Here is a 14,564-nt window from a genome sequence, read left to right on the forward strand (position 1 = left end):
ACATTAAAGGTTTTCACTTGTTTAACAGATCTATTGATTTATTATATAAAATAAAGACAATAAACAAGTAAGACAACTTAGCATGTTAAAAATGGGAAATACCTTTATTTCAGACCATTAAAATAAATACTATACAGAATCCAATGTAGAAAAGACTTAATACATTGCTTCTGTCTCAAAAAGGTTAATAATTATCACATTTGTAATAAATTTGTTTAAAAAAATAGCCCTAACCACCCCAAATGTAAACCCCACATCCAAACCCACCCAACAAAAGACAGGCATTTTTTGAACAATACGAAGACATAATGATCTCTATATACTCTACTACTGCAGTTTGGTCCTTTACATATTTAGACCCCTCCAACACAGTTTGGTGAGGTAGGTTATGGGAGCAGAACTCCTCAATAGGACTTTGATGCAGAGAAAAATTTGAGGCAATACAATGGTGGGTTATCCAATCATATCAACCATTCCAAATTCATTTCTAATGCCTTCAGCCATTCATCCCGCCAGAGTAAAGCCTATTTACAAAAACCGAAAAAGCTACAGCCACGCACACAGGACAACAAAAGATGTAACAAGAATTGGACAGTTTGAGAATTACTTGACCACATTTTTCAATTCTAGAATCCGATTTGTTCCCACAAACCAACTTCCTTTTGAACTGAAGCATCTTTTTTTAAACCAAGCAGATCTTAACCTACTCAGATGCTTCTGTAAAAGGAAAATGGCAGTGACTTGCAATTTGGAATAAAAGTCCAAGTCCTCCATATAAAACACATGAATCATTATATAGTTTACATCCTTTGCCCTGTGCTAGAAAAAAAAAAAAAAAAAAAAAATTCCAATGTAGAGTCACATCTCAAATATGGTTAAACCAACACTATCAAGAAAAGCAGGGCATGTCTCCAATCCATTATGCCAGTCAGTGCATTAACATTTACACCACATGCAAATAAGCCCTGCAACACCTCCTTGATCACTAGATGGCACCATTTTAAATGGGCAAGATTAAATGAGTCTTACGAATATTGTATTCATTTTGAGTATTCAATGTGGCCAACATACTGGATTTATATTTTTAAAAAACACCATCAGAACCAACAGTACTTGATTTGTGAGGGATTTGCATGAAAAGAGATGTGGGTTGGAATGAGACTAAAGAGGGGAGGGAGAAAAAAAAAAAAAAGTAGGGAAGGAGGAAAGAATGGGGCAGGGCTCTTAGATCAGATCAGCAACGTTCATGGGCATTTCCTCCACAGTAGTATTGTAGAAGGTTTCAATGTCTCGCAGCGTGCGCTTGTCATCTTCGGTGATCATGTTGATAGCAACGCCCTTTCTGCCAAAGCGTCCACCACGTCCAATTCTACACAAATAAAGCACTGTTACTAAACAGGGACAAATGCACAAATCAGACAACCACCATCACAGAAAAGATTTTAGACTCACCTGTGAATATAGTTCTCCCTGTTGGTTGGAAGGTCATAGTTGATAACCAGTGAAACCTGCTGCACATCAATGCCTCTTGCCTAAAAGTAAACAAGTACTGTGAGGAATGGTAACGGATTGAAAAACAAGCAGTCAACTAGCAAACCCAAGTTAATTACAAGCAACAGTGCATTTGAAATTTGTAAATGTCAACTGCTTTATAGTCGTGTTGAGGGACTTGGCAACCCAGGCACTGTGGAGAGCAGTTAGAATAATCTCCCAAAGAACTTTATTCCCATCACAGCACAGCACGCTGGTGGAAGAGGGATCCTTGGTGTGACATCTCAGAACTGTGGGTAAAGAGGAAGATGAAAGGTTGCTTACCAGCAGGTCGGTAGTAATGAGGACTCGGCTGGAGCCAGAACGGAACTCTTTCATGATGACGTCTCTCTCCTTCTGCTCCATGTCACCATGCTATGAAGCCATAGAGTGCAAAAAGTTAACCACAAAGGCATTTTGGAAAACTATATAAACACCACAACCCGTCAGTCACTCACCAGCGCAGAAACCGTGAAGTCCCTCGCATGCATTTTCTCGGTCAGCCAGTCCACCTTCCGGCGCGTGTTGATGAAGATTACAGCCTGAGTGATGGTCAGGGTTTCATAAAGATCACACAATGTGTCCAACTTCCACTCCTGAAAGACAGAAAAAAGCTTAGCAAATGGAGGGAGATAAGACCCTGCTCTTCCAATAGGTGGTGCTGTTTTCAGACTTAAGTCAAGATCATGTTCCCAGAGTCCTACAGGCTCAAAATGCACTGGCAAGCAAAACGCTTACCAGACACTGAGCACTGCAGAGAGTCTGGGATCAGTTGACACGCATGGGGATCATCACAAAACAGCATTACAACTTCAGTCACAAAAAAAAACTAAACTAGAACTGCAAATGAACATCTTTGAAGATTTTAGGGTAGAGAAAGGAATATTTATTACTCACTCACCTCCTTCTCAACATTGATGTAGAACTGCCGGATTCCCTCAAGGGTCAGCTCTTCTTTCTTAACTAGGATACGAATAGGATCTCTCATGAACTTTGTAGTCACCTCCAGCACCTCCTGAGGCATAGTGGCAGACAAAAGAATCACCTGGGAAAAGAAAAAGAAAAAACCCCAACATGCATAAGCTTACAAACCGAGTCAACACTAAGAACACCTTTTCATGTTATAGGATAGGCTATTTGTTGGGTTAACAAATGTACAGTTATCATGGTCAAATCTACAGCAATCTAAGCTGATCATGATGCGGAGGAAGTTATGGACTGGTTTCACAAACAGGGCTTAGATTAAGACAGGATTAGGCTACTTAAGTATTTTATAAACATGCCTTAAAAAAAAAACATTAGTGTGTAGAGACAAAATGGCATTGACACTAAGATGTGTCAGTGAAAGTTGCTTTCAGTTAAAACTCAAACATACATTTTAGTCTGGGACTAGGGTTAAGTCTTGTCTGTGAAACCAGGGGTTAATGCTCAGCCAGATTTCATCTACTTTGAAGTTAAAAGTAAACAAACTGCACAGCAATTAGAAACTCATTTAAGGTATGAAGTGTCAGCTGCTTAATAGTCATGAAGAGGGACCCCAAGAGCCCAATCATAGTGGAGAGCAGAAACATTTCTCTACCAAAGATCATGATTCCCAATTCAGCATAGGAAGCTGGTAGGAGAGGGTATCTTTGGTGTGGGCACCAGAAACTGAAAAGTATTAGCTCACCTGAGTATCTGTGGCCAACTTCTGAAAGATCTCATAGATTTGGTCCTTGAAGCCTCTGCTCAACATTTCATCTGCCTCATCCAGCGCAAACATCTTTATATATTTAGGAGCTGAAATAGGAAAATAGGTGTCATTTCTAAGACATTAGGCATGCAGAATACTAATCTGTGAACCATTGCAATAAACAGAACAGGTAGTTGAGAAAACAATGAATGCTAGAACAAGTGCCCATAATCTGTACTTACAGAGATACCTGCGGTTAAGCATGTCAAACACACGGCCAGGGGTCCCAACCACTATGTGGGGCACATCAGCCTGAAGCTTCTGAACGTCATTACGGACATTGGTGCCACCGATGCAGGCATGGCAAGATGCCCCCATGTAGTCTCCAAGAGCCAGGACCACCTTCTGAATCTAAAGACGACAAAGACAGTTTAGCAAATAATAAAAACAATCTAAAAAAAACCCCATCTGTGCTCATGAGTCACTGCACAAGAAACAAAATGGATGGTGAATCATGTTAAAATAATTGATGTGTATCTGTGCCCATAGCATGAAACAGTCTTTGTCTCACTGTGTTGAGCTGACTGGGATGAATACGGTCTTAATTTCCTCTTCCCCTAACAGATATCGGACTTTGCGTCACTGACAGACACAGCCTTGCCCAGTTGATAGGGGACACGCTTAAACTTTCCACACTTTTTCATTTGAAGACACAGAAGACAAAGACAGAACCTGTGTGCTATAGCAAACCTGAATGAGTAATGCTTTTCACCTGTTGGGCCAGCTCTCTGGTAGGAGCCAGCACCATTGCTTGTGTAGCCTTCAGCTCCACATCAACCTGCTGCAGAATGGAGATGGCAAACGTGGCCGTCTTTCCTGTGCCAGACTGAGCCTGTGCAATGACATCATAACCTACAGACAGAAAACTGCAGAACATTAACCAATGGCCATTCAATCACTTGGAGTTTCAAACTGACTGTAATGTTAAAAGTACTAAGGAAAGCATTTGTGCCCATACCATGAAACAGTCTATGCCTCACTGTGTTGAGTTGACTGGGATGAATATAGGCTTTATTTAATCTGCCCTTACCAGATATAGGTCAGTGTCACTGACAGACACAGCCTTGCCCAATTAATAAGGGCATGAATAAACTGAATTTATAATCCAATAATATAAAACGACTAAGCATAGATGGGCAAGTAAAATTCTACATACCCTTGATACAAGGGAGGATTGCCCTCTGCTGAATGGCAGAAGGTTTCTCAAAACCATAAGCATAGATTCCTCTGAGAAGAGCCTCTCGCAGATTCATATCATCAAAACTATCGACAATCTCCTTCCAGTTGCTCTGAAAAAATAAAAATAAAATACATTTATAGTTTACGCTGATGCGCATATAAACATGTGTTATTTTATATCAATATAATTATAGACAAATTAAATGGCTCTTAGACACCAACCTCAATGATACCATCTGGTTCCATCCCCTCAGGGCCATTGTCTCTGGGTCTGAAATGAGAGGCTGTAATTAGTACAGCTTTGATGTAAAACTCATTTCACATTTTCCAGTGTTGAGATGTGAAAAGTCAGCTAAAGGACTAAACAGCAATTAATTGGATATCATCCAATAATTCAGTCACTCGGTCCCCCTATAGTGTTGGGGTTTATCTACACACAAACATCCCATACATTTATTCATATATTGTTAAATGTTTAATTAGTTCAAGTAAAAACGAAAACTTACTCAGACTCATGATGACTTGTGGGGAAAAAGAAAAGAAAAGGTTAGTCAGAATGACAGCCTCAGTCACTATTCGCTTGCATTGGATCATTCTCCATAAACGAAAGTGAACGGTTACCAGTGCTGTCAGTCTGCCTAATATCTCCTTTAGCATTCCACGGAAAAGTCACGGTTTTAGATTACGATTATTTATAAAACATAGCGATATTTTACAGTTAAGTCACTGCCATCGTAAATTAAGAATATGACCAAGAGGCAGCCATTTTCAGTCAGCGCCATTAACAACGTGGCTCTAGTAATTCGTCGGAAACAACAATCGATCATTACAATTACAACGTTCTCTCTTATAAAAGCGGTTTAAAATAATACCGTGCGTCAACTCCGTATTATACCAATCCATGTATACATTTAATTATAGACCCAAAGTATTCAAGTAAGTTAATAGTTTCACAGACGGCACAGTTTCCCTTTTCTTTTAAAATTTTAAAAGAATAATCAGCATCTTTAGCATTTATATACATTTTAATAAGAGAGGCCTATGTGAGGATAGGCCTTGGGCCTACATCGCAAGAACACCCTATTGTCTAGCCCAGGAAAGGCACATGGCCTACATATTTTCTCCTTTGTAGGCCTACATCTGCGAACAAAACACATATTTTCTATTAAATGACACCTGATACGGGGACATTTGGCGAAGTACATTAAAATTAACGTTAAAATGTAGAGAATATGTTTAAAACGAGGATAAGGGAGTGACCATGTGCCGCATGGACGCGCCGGCCACACGAGGAACTGAACAAGCGCGTGAGACACGTTGCGTCACAAAAACCGGCATTCTAACGGAACGTCGAATAGACGTTCCAAAAATCATTCGAAAAGACTTTCCAATAAACATTACGAGTATAATCTTAAGTAAAACGCATGGTAGTTACGCTACCTGGTGAAAAAAACACTTTTCTGGGTAATTTTTTACGAGGCGGGAACAGGGAGAGGACGAACGTGCCAAATCGGCTGATAATGTTAGCTTTTAAAACGCTGATGAAAGACAAATATTCTATATTTTCCTAAACACATATGAAATCAATAACACTGACTAAACATTTCCCGTAAAACGATCAGCACTTACATAGATATATATATAAAAAATTATTCGAGCACGTTTTCTTACCTATCTTCATGTTCAGACGACATTATTACAAAGGACTGTAGACTGGCGGAAACGCGCAAATACTTAAACCGTGACGACGACCAAAGTCCATTGATTGGACAACTTCCCGTTCAATCAGATTATAGACCCGCCCAGCGTGTCTTCCAATTGGTCAAGAAACGATTGGTCTCTCCCTATTATAAGCGCCTGTTTAAAGACGTCACCAAACGAAAAAAAGAGAACAAAATCCTAGCTGGAAGTTGAATTTTTTTTTTGCTATATTAACCACGTTTTTTTCTTTAAGAAATGTGATGTTTGGTTTTCTAGCATCTACATTTTTTAAATGATAAATACCTAATTTTAAATTAGTAAAATAAAATTCATAAATATAAAAGGTTTTGCTCACTTCCAGAAAATATAGTCAGAAGTAACGCTTCCCTTATTACCCAAGCGCTGCAAGTGAGTCATCTATTATTCACAGCTATTGTAATAGTGGTTCATTTAATATGTGATATAAATATGCTTTGAGAAGAAAAGAAAACAGCTTACTGGGATTATTTCCAGTTTCAATAAGGGTGAACAAAGCTAACATGATGAGAATACTACCATAATAAATCCTGGCCATTTCAAAATACAACATTAATTACAATGTGACTAGCAGAATAACAATTTAAGTGTTCTGATGATTACCCAGATCGTTATTTTCATAAGACGATTTATTAAAAACAAAACTGCAGACATGAATCGTCACCTGCATCAGGGCACAGTTACTCTCATCTTTATGCACAGAACAAATACAAAACCCAAAACAGAATGTTCCATTTAGGCAGTATGTCACAAGGGCAAGCCAGGCTGTCAACCGTGGATTACCTCAGATCTCTCAGTCAAGATGTTGGCCTCAAGTACGAAACCAACTGAAAAGGTTATACAAAATAAAAATAAAAGTGAGTGATGAAGAAAATATCCTCATTGTGAAGTCTCTCAGGCTTTTTGGACAAATGTATCGCTTTCCTCACTGATTGTGCAGTCTTTACACAAATATCACAGTGAGAGCTTGCAATGACACAGTTCTTTGTACATAAGTCTCCTCAGCTTGGGCATGTCCTGCTGACGGAAGCTGAAGGGCTGACCCAATGCGAGACACTTGCAGTACTAAAGAGGAGGTGGATAAATAAAGAGAAATAAAAGGTCAGTCTTATGACATCAAACAACACATATTCTGACAATATTGTCTGTGCATCTGATTTTTCTGTGCACTTGTGGAGAACAGTTTGTCGTATTATGGATGAAGCATGTTAAAAACTTCAACCCACCACAGTCTATTTTAATGGATTTTACACTAGATAAACAGTTATAAATCTACAGCATTGTGTCAGTTAATCTAAATCTTATCAACCACCACTCATAAAACCCCAGACCATGGTCAGCTATATGAAAATGGTGTATGTACAAACCTGCAGGACAAATGCCCCACAGTCACTGTCATTATTCTGTCTGCCAACATTCTGTAACATAAAAAAGAGGCTTTATTAACTGTCACTGACACATTTGAACAGCATTAGAAAAAAAAAGAAAAGCTGTCACAACAAGTAGCAACTTGTGGAAATGTTCACTGCAGTGTCTGGACTTACCATTTTAAAAAAGCCTTTCCACCCTATCAGGAAGTCTCTCTTGTCTTTTATCATGGCTTCTGCCTGCAGGTATTTAAAAATATGCTGTGGAGGGAAAAAAATGGTCACTTAGCTAATTAGAGTTACAAACACAGAGGTTAATTATTATATTGTTTTAGACATTACACACAGGTTTAAAGAAATTCCATAGTTTGTGGAGAAGATTTTGAGTGTACTATAGCACATACAACACTATATTTTTATGTGGCTTATACCTTGGGGCAGCGGCGATTAAGAGTTCGCTGAGAATCGAAGTACGTGATGGAGCGCTGTTTAATATCAACTGAGACCAATGACCAGTGCACTTCTAAATGAATGGGAATCAACAAAAGATCCTTCTGGAAGATGTCCACCTGAAACATGTTTGAACGTGTGTTAATAAAAGCAAGAACAAGAAAAGTTCTGCGGATTTGCTTTAAAGGGATGGTTCGGAGTAATTTCAACCTAGAGTCCTTTGCACTCCTGATAAACTCCTGATGTACTTACAAACTTTCCAATGCCTCGTTTTATGAGTACAGAACCTGTTTGTACTACTGTAGAAGTTTGGTACCATTCCGGGCATAATTAGTGGGGTAATTTACGAGATACAAACTTGGATCCATTAGCGCCTACACTAAGCCATTCGGCTGATATCTCTGAATAAGCTCTAACTTTAATAATGTTCGACCAAGGAAAAAAAGCTTCTGGGGGGGTGTTTGGCTCGAGGTCATGGTGCAAAGGACCCTAGGTTGAAATTACTCCGAACCATCCCTTTAAAGGGATAGTTCACTTTGAAATTAAATTTTAGTATGTTTTAGCTTACCTCAAGGGCATCCAAGATGTAGGTGTCTTTTTTTCCGCAGTAGTTTCAATTTTGATATTTTTAGGTCAAACCGTTCTTGTCTGTCAGTCTTATAATGCAGGTCTATGGTCGCTGTCTCAAAGAGCATGCACAGAGTCCAAATTAAAACAATTCCCCATCGTAAGTACACATTGATGGCCTAAGACACGAAACGAGCGGTTTGTGTGAGAAAATGAACAGTATTTATATCGTTTTTTAACTCTTGTACACAGCCACGTCCAAGTGATCTGAGGGCGCTCGCGCATCCTGCTGTGTGACGTGTGCGCAGACTGGTGCATAGATATATATACACTAGATGTCGCCTTGGCTACGGCAGTTCATGGGAACGAATGCCGTAGGCAAGGCGGCATCTATTCTAGTGTATATATATCTACGCACACGTCACACAGCAGGATGCGCGCGCGCCCTCAGATCACTTGGACGTGGCTGTGTACAAGAGTTAAAAAACGATATAAATACTGTTCATTTTCTCACACAAACCGCTCGTTTCGTGTCTTAGGCCATCAATGTGTACTTACGATGGGGAATTGTTTAATTTGGACAATGGGGAATTGTTTTAATTTGGACTCTGTGCATGCTCTTTGAGACAGCGACCATAGACCTGCATTATAGGACTGACAGACAAGAACGGTTTGACCTAAAAATATCAAAATTGAAACTACTGCGGAAAAAAAGACACCTACATCTTGGATGCCCTTGAGGTAAGCTAAAACATACCAAAATTTAATTTCAAAGTGAACTATCCCTTTAAGGATTAGCACTGAAGAATGGATCCACCAAAATATTATCAGATGTGTACATGTATATGATCTTGTTATACACATAACATAATCTTCAAAAGTTTGGGGTCAGTGAGATTTGTTTTTGAAGAAATTAACTCTTATTTAGCAAGGATGCATTACATTCATCAAAGTGACAGTAAAGATATTTCACGAGTTCACACTTACATACAATTAGAGGGAGTAAAGTTTAATGCGTATTTGGCGTAATGTCCGGGTGGAGGGCTCCGAGTTCGGAATTCGGCCCGAACCCAGAGTACTCCCCCCGTATATAAATGGTTAGGACTAGAAGTGTGGAGAAGGGGTGGTGGAGGGATGCTGCTAAACTGTCAACGAATTGAGGTGAGACTGCTGAATATATATACACCTCTTATCGTTGATTGCTGAGTGCTCTCCACTCGTGTTAATTATCTGAACGTGCTCCTCCCGAACTTTGTAAATAAAACATCATTTATAATGTTAGAAAAGATTTCCATTTCAATTAAATGCTGTTCTTTTGAACTTTCTATTTTTTTAAAGAATCCAGCACAATGTTTTCAACATTGATCATGATAAGAAATGTTCCTTGAGCACCAAATCAGCATATCAGATATATTTCTGAAGGATCATGCGATACTAAAGACTGGAGTAATGATGCTGAAAATTTAGCTTTGCCAACAAAGGAATATATTACATTTTAAAATATACTAAAATAGCAATATTTCATAAGATTACGTTTTTTTTTATTTAATCAAATAAATGCAGCCTTGATGAACACAGGAGACTTCTTTCAAAAACATTAACATCAAAATTTTTGAATGGTAGTGAACTTTTGTGAGGTAGTGAAGTTTACAGTTTTCTTACATTCTTTGTCCACCGTTTCACTCCATCATAACCTTTGGTCCTCAACTTGTCATAAAAGAAACTGTTGAAGAAGTGCACCTAAAAGTAAATGAGATGGTATTAGATACAAAAAAAAAAAAAAAACACTGAACACAAGTGAATACAACTGAACTATATAAAAAGAAAGAATTCCATAGGAGAAATAAGAAAAGAATATTCACCTTTTCAGGCACTGAATCCATCACAAGGTCTCCATACATGTTCATGATCTTAAAAAATCAGATGAAATAACAATGTATGCATTAAGAAGGACTGAGAAAGACTAAATAATGAAATGTATCATGTATAACTCAAAACTGACCTGGTCATTGAGCCAATTCTGTCCATAGAGGGTGCTAAGATCATCCATTGTGAGAACATGACGCTTGTAATTCACCCGGAACCCTTTCAACATGGCAGTCCCTGATGACCTCTGGTAGGATTGGATTAAATGTTGCACCACAGCCTTCCTGTAGGCACATGGTAAAGAAAAGAAAAATACTTTAGCTTTACTTCTAAAGATCTATGTGATACACAAGATGCACAAAGACAAAGAACTAAACGAAAAAGAGTGTATTTGAGGTTGTGCATGAGTGAGACCTGTGAGTCTGAGAAAAGTCCTCATTGAAGATGCCCTGCAGTTCCTCGACAATATCATCTGTTTGTACAGGAATTAGACTTCCATACTTTCGAAGGTATTCATCAAGAAGACCTGAGAAATAAATAAATGCATGCATGAGGTACCACCACCACTGAGTTCGGGACATTTTACACATTTTAACACCAAGATCTGTGAGGACTGAGGAGTATTACATCCACTTTGGCCTGCAATCTTGGCATAAACCCTATATTATCTAAATATGCTGGACATGCTTCCATATCATAACCTAAAGAGATAATATGAGATAGGATGAATGTTTCTGCAGCTTCTAGACAACAGGAGTTCTACCTTGGACATAAGCCCTGTGCTCCTCTGTTAGGACCATCTCCATCTTTTGAGTGGTTGGCTTCATGAGATATTCCCGCCCCCCTGTCACAACTGAATTTGACTGAGAATCCCCATGATAACCATTGAAACCAAAAAAGGGATTTTCTGTGGAGAGAGAACAAACATTAATATAATGCAATTTCGGCTATAATTCTATTTACTTTAAATCAGTTGTTGTCAGTGGAGGGGGGTGGGGAGTAGGCCAACTATGATATTAGACTACATAGCCTATAATAAAAGATAATGAATTTCAAACCTGAACCAAACATATTTTTATTCAAAGATCAACAGTCTGTCATTAGTCTTTAGTCTGCCACAAAAAAACAACATTAAAATCATGAACTCAAATGACTGTTGACTAAAAACAATGACTGTTGTAACAGTGCGTAAATCAGACCTTTCAGGCTATAGCCTAATGCTAATAAGCCTTATGCCAAAATTATTATTACAACTAAATTGTCGGTCATTAAATAAGAAAACGAAATAATTGTGTAGATGATTTGCTTTGAGTAACCCGACATCAGACATTAGGCCGAAGTATTTTTTTGCACACAGTGCCGCGACCAATCAATCACTCCTTTACGACTGGCTGCACATCCACGGTCCTCGCGGCTCGCTTATCAATGCATATCTAAATTCGCGCCTTCGGTATCTTTGTAGAACTTAAAAAAAAAGAAAAAAAAAGATGCTGCAGCCAATGAGCAGCCGACGGGGGCTGGCTGCAGGACGACTCAACTTCCACGGACAGTTTTTAATGTTTTATCAGACAATTACTACTCAAGATTTTGCTTTAGTATAATTTTCGGGACAATTAGGGCCGGATTCGGGATTCAGGACAACAGCTTAGATTTCAGGACGTCTGGTCACCCTAGACCTCCTAGTACTCCCTTGTGGCCCCTTGGGGGTCCACATACCCCAGTCTGAAAACCCCTACTCTAAATAACAATGAGAAAAGGAAAAATCTCACCTGGTTCTCCTCCACTTGTTGTCTCCAAACCTATTTGTGATGAGCCCAAGGTGTCACATCCCTGTTCTTCTCTCTTGCTGGCATAAAGGCTATACCGGCGCCACCTCCTTGCCCGTCGATACCCTAAGTTGCCAACCCATTGCGCCCGCTGTCTCCACGTTTTCCAATTCTGCACAAGCCGGTTGCGTAACCTTGCACTAGACCGCAGTCTTCGCCAGCGCTTCAGTCTTTGCTGCCTAAGTCCATGAAGTCGAATCTGGAAGGGATTCACGGGAAAGTTTCTAGCTTGGAATTTGACCTCCCCTTCATGTGAGGACATCTGCTGCCGATAATTGTTAGCGAACATGACTTGCGGTTGTGATTCAAATGGCATTTGCCAGTCTTCCACTTCATCTTTCTCTTCCCAGGAACCACACTCAGAATCAATCTCTTCCTCATCTTGTTCTTCTTCTTCAATATCTTCTTCATTCTCATCAAATCCAAGCTCTTCATCAACTTCTACTGGCTCTATGTACTCCCCAGTCCAGATTCGCTCCTTGTGAGCTATTTTGAGGTGAATGGGGCTGGTGGTGTTGGGAGGGGAGTTTGGATCCATTAGATCACCTCCCATGCCCCCAACACTGCTGGCCTCCTGGCTCACAGTCAAGGAGAGTTCCCCTTGCCAGCGGTTCTGGGCCAGGCTTCCACCACTGTCTCTCATAGTCCACTGGCAACCTGCTACCTGCGCCAGCTTGCCGTCTGCAAGAGTGAAAAAAATGTGAATTGGAACAAAATGTGAATTCAGTACCCTGAATTTTGTTTCTGATGCAGGTGGATAATTTGCATTATACAGATATGTTGTTTATGAATGACTGGTAACTGGTCTTGTATAATATATGGTGATTGTCAAAGTGGAGAACATATTAGATATCTTACATATATCTCATTTTACATTTTAGATATAAAAAATAGAAAATATATATTTTACATTTTGTTTTCATTTAGTCTTATTTAAAAGGATCAAATACAAAAGAGCAAAACACTTCGGACAGAAAGCAAGTATTAGAATTAATACATTCTCACAATAATTTAACAATTTGTCCGCGTTTAACCCAACGTGATTCATTAAATGTGCACATATATTCATGCACAATGGTAAAATGCTAAGTTACTATCAACAACAAAATGAGCGAAGATATTATACAGATTCACATCTAGCACGCCTAATCAAAGCCTTTCAATTGTCGTGTCATATCTAGAAAACAACACATATTTTGTGTGTTTTGCAACGATGTTATAAGCCGAATAATTTACGGTTGCTTACTAGGTAGTTTTCGATCTCTGGCATGTGCAAATTCGCTAATTAGCTGACTAGCTAACAGCTACCTACTGTACAGTCTCTTGAATTATACCCACATATCACTCACCTTTTACGTGCAGTTTTAAACCAATGTAAATGAAAAACACACGCGGCCGCTTTGCCTTTATTTTCAATGATTTAGAAGCAAAGAAACCAGATTGTGCATTACGAGGATTTCCACCTCAATCAATGAATACAGTCGCGGTCTTTACACGAAACCATGAACAGCTGCTGCGCGCAACTGATGACATCATTGGCCTCATGTAATGGCGTTACAGACCCTTGCAAAATAAAGCATAAAAATAATACTCATATAAAGATACTTGCAACATGTTAACATAGAAATATTGGATTGAATCGTGTAATGAAGGAAGAGTAGTAAAATAAAAATTAGTTTCAAATGGAAGAAGGTTGTGCACCCTTCTTCCACTCTTGTACCCTGCCTTCTTATCTAATTTTGATTTTTCTGAATCAAGTATACTTAGATATTTAATAGGTTTTAAAAAAATAACATTTTAGTAGGTTATTGAGTAGGTTTTCAGTAGCTGAATGTAAATGGCTATCCTTCAAATACATAGTTTCATACTCATCTTATTTTGTCAGTGATCTTTTCTATGCTGTCAGTATCGTGTTTCCAGCCTGAAGTAAGATCCTATGGTTAAGAACATGCTGCATATTTCTAGGCCTGAGTCACAATATGATGGGAAGGAAGAACTTAAAAAAATTGCACTAGTCTGGCTAAATGAGGAGTCCTTTGAATTGCAACATGCAGTTGACTCAAGAGATTCACAACAAATGGGATTTCCCAGAACTCAGCTGTTAAATATCTGTTATATCTTACTGATATGGTCCATTATTATATACAAAGTTTTCATCTTGTGTGTGTGTTTTTTTTTTTGTTTGTTTGTTTTTTGGTTTATTGACAGATTCAATTATTGCAGACAGCAATGATTGCATACATTTAGAGCAGATTTCATGCAGTGAAGTTGCAGTTAGTTTTATACAATCCAGTGGGCCATATATGCACA

General features: G+C 38.8%; 2 protein-coding genes across 3 annotated transcripts; both read right to left on the reverse strand.

Moving 5' to 3' along the window:
- Positions 1-875: 875 nt before the first annotated feature.
- On the reverse strand, positions 876-6,195 carry eif4a1a (eukaryotic translation initiation factor 4A1A). 2 transcript variants are annotated; one of them, XM_079865156.1, is made up of 12 exons: positions 6,113-6,195; positions 4,948-4,962; positions 4,664-4,712; positions 4,419-4,551; positions 3,975-4,114; positions 3,445-3,613; positions 3,200-3,309; positions 2,432-2,575; positions 1,989-2,126; positions 1,816-1,905; positions 1,453-1,532; positions 876-1,369 (listed from the first exon to the last, which is right to left on the reverse strand). In XM_079865156.1, exons 1-12 carry the CDS (start codon positions 6,133-6,135, stop codon positions 1,225-1,227), a joined length of 1,236 nt encoding a protein of 411 aa, XP_079721282.1. In that variant the 5' UTR covers positions 6,136-6,195; the 3' UTR covers positions 876-1,224. The 2 variants fall into 2 exon arrangements, with proteins under 2 accessions (XP_079721282.1, XP_079721283.1); XM_079865157.1 differs by lacking the exon at positions 4,948-4,962 and having other exon boundaries at positions 6,113-6,151.
- A 171-nt stretch (positions 6,196-6,366) lies between these two features.
- On the reverse strand, positions 6,367-13,762 carry senp3b (SUMO specific peptidase 3b). The gene is made up of 11 exons (XM_079865657.1): positions 13,604-13,762; positions 12,198-12,935; positions 11,192-11,335; positions 10,843-10,954; positions 10,565-10,712; positions 10,425-10,472; positions 10,225-10,302; positions 7,977-8,114; positions 7,723-7,806; positions 7,546-7,596; positions 6,367-7,243 (listed from the first exon to the last, which is right to left on the reverse strand). Exons 2-11 carry the CDS (start codon positions 12,895-12,897, stop codon positions 7,133-7,135), a joined length of 1,614 nt encoding a protein of 537 aa, XP_079721783.1. The 5' UTR covers positions 12,898-12,935; positions 13,604-13,762; the 3' UTR covers positions 6,367-7,132.
- Between the last annotated feature and the right edge of the window lie 802 nt (positions 13,763-14,564).

This window comes from Squalius cephalus (genome assembly GCF_949319135.1).
Source record: "Squalius cephalus genome assembly, chromosome: 3".
Classification (NCBI taxonomy): Eukaryota; Metazoa; Chordata; class Actinopteri; order Cypriniformes; family Leuciscidae; genus Squalius; species Squalius cephalus.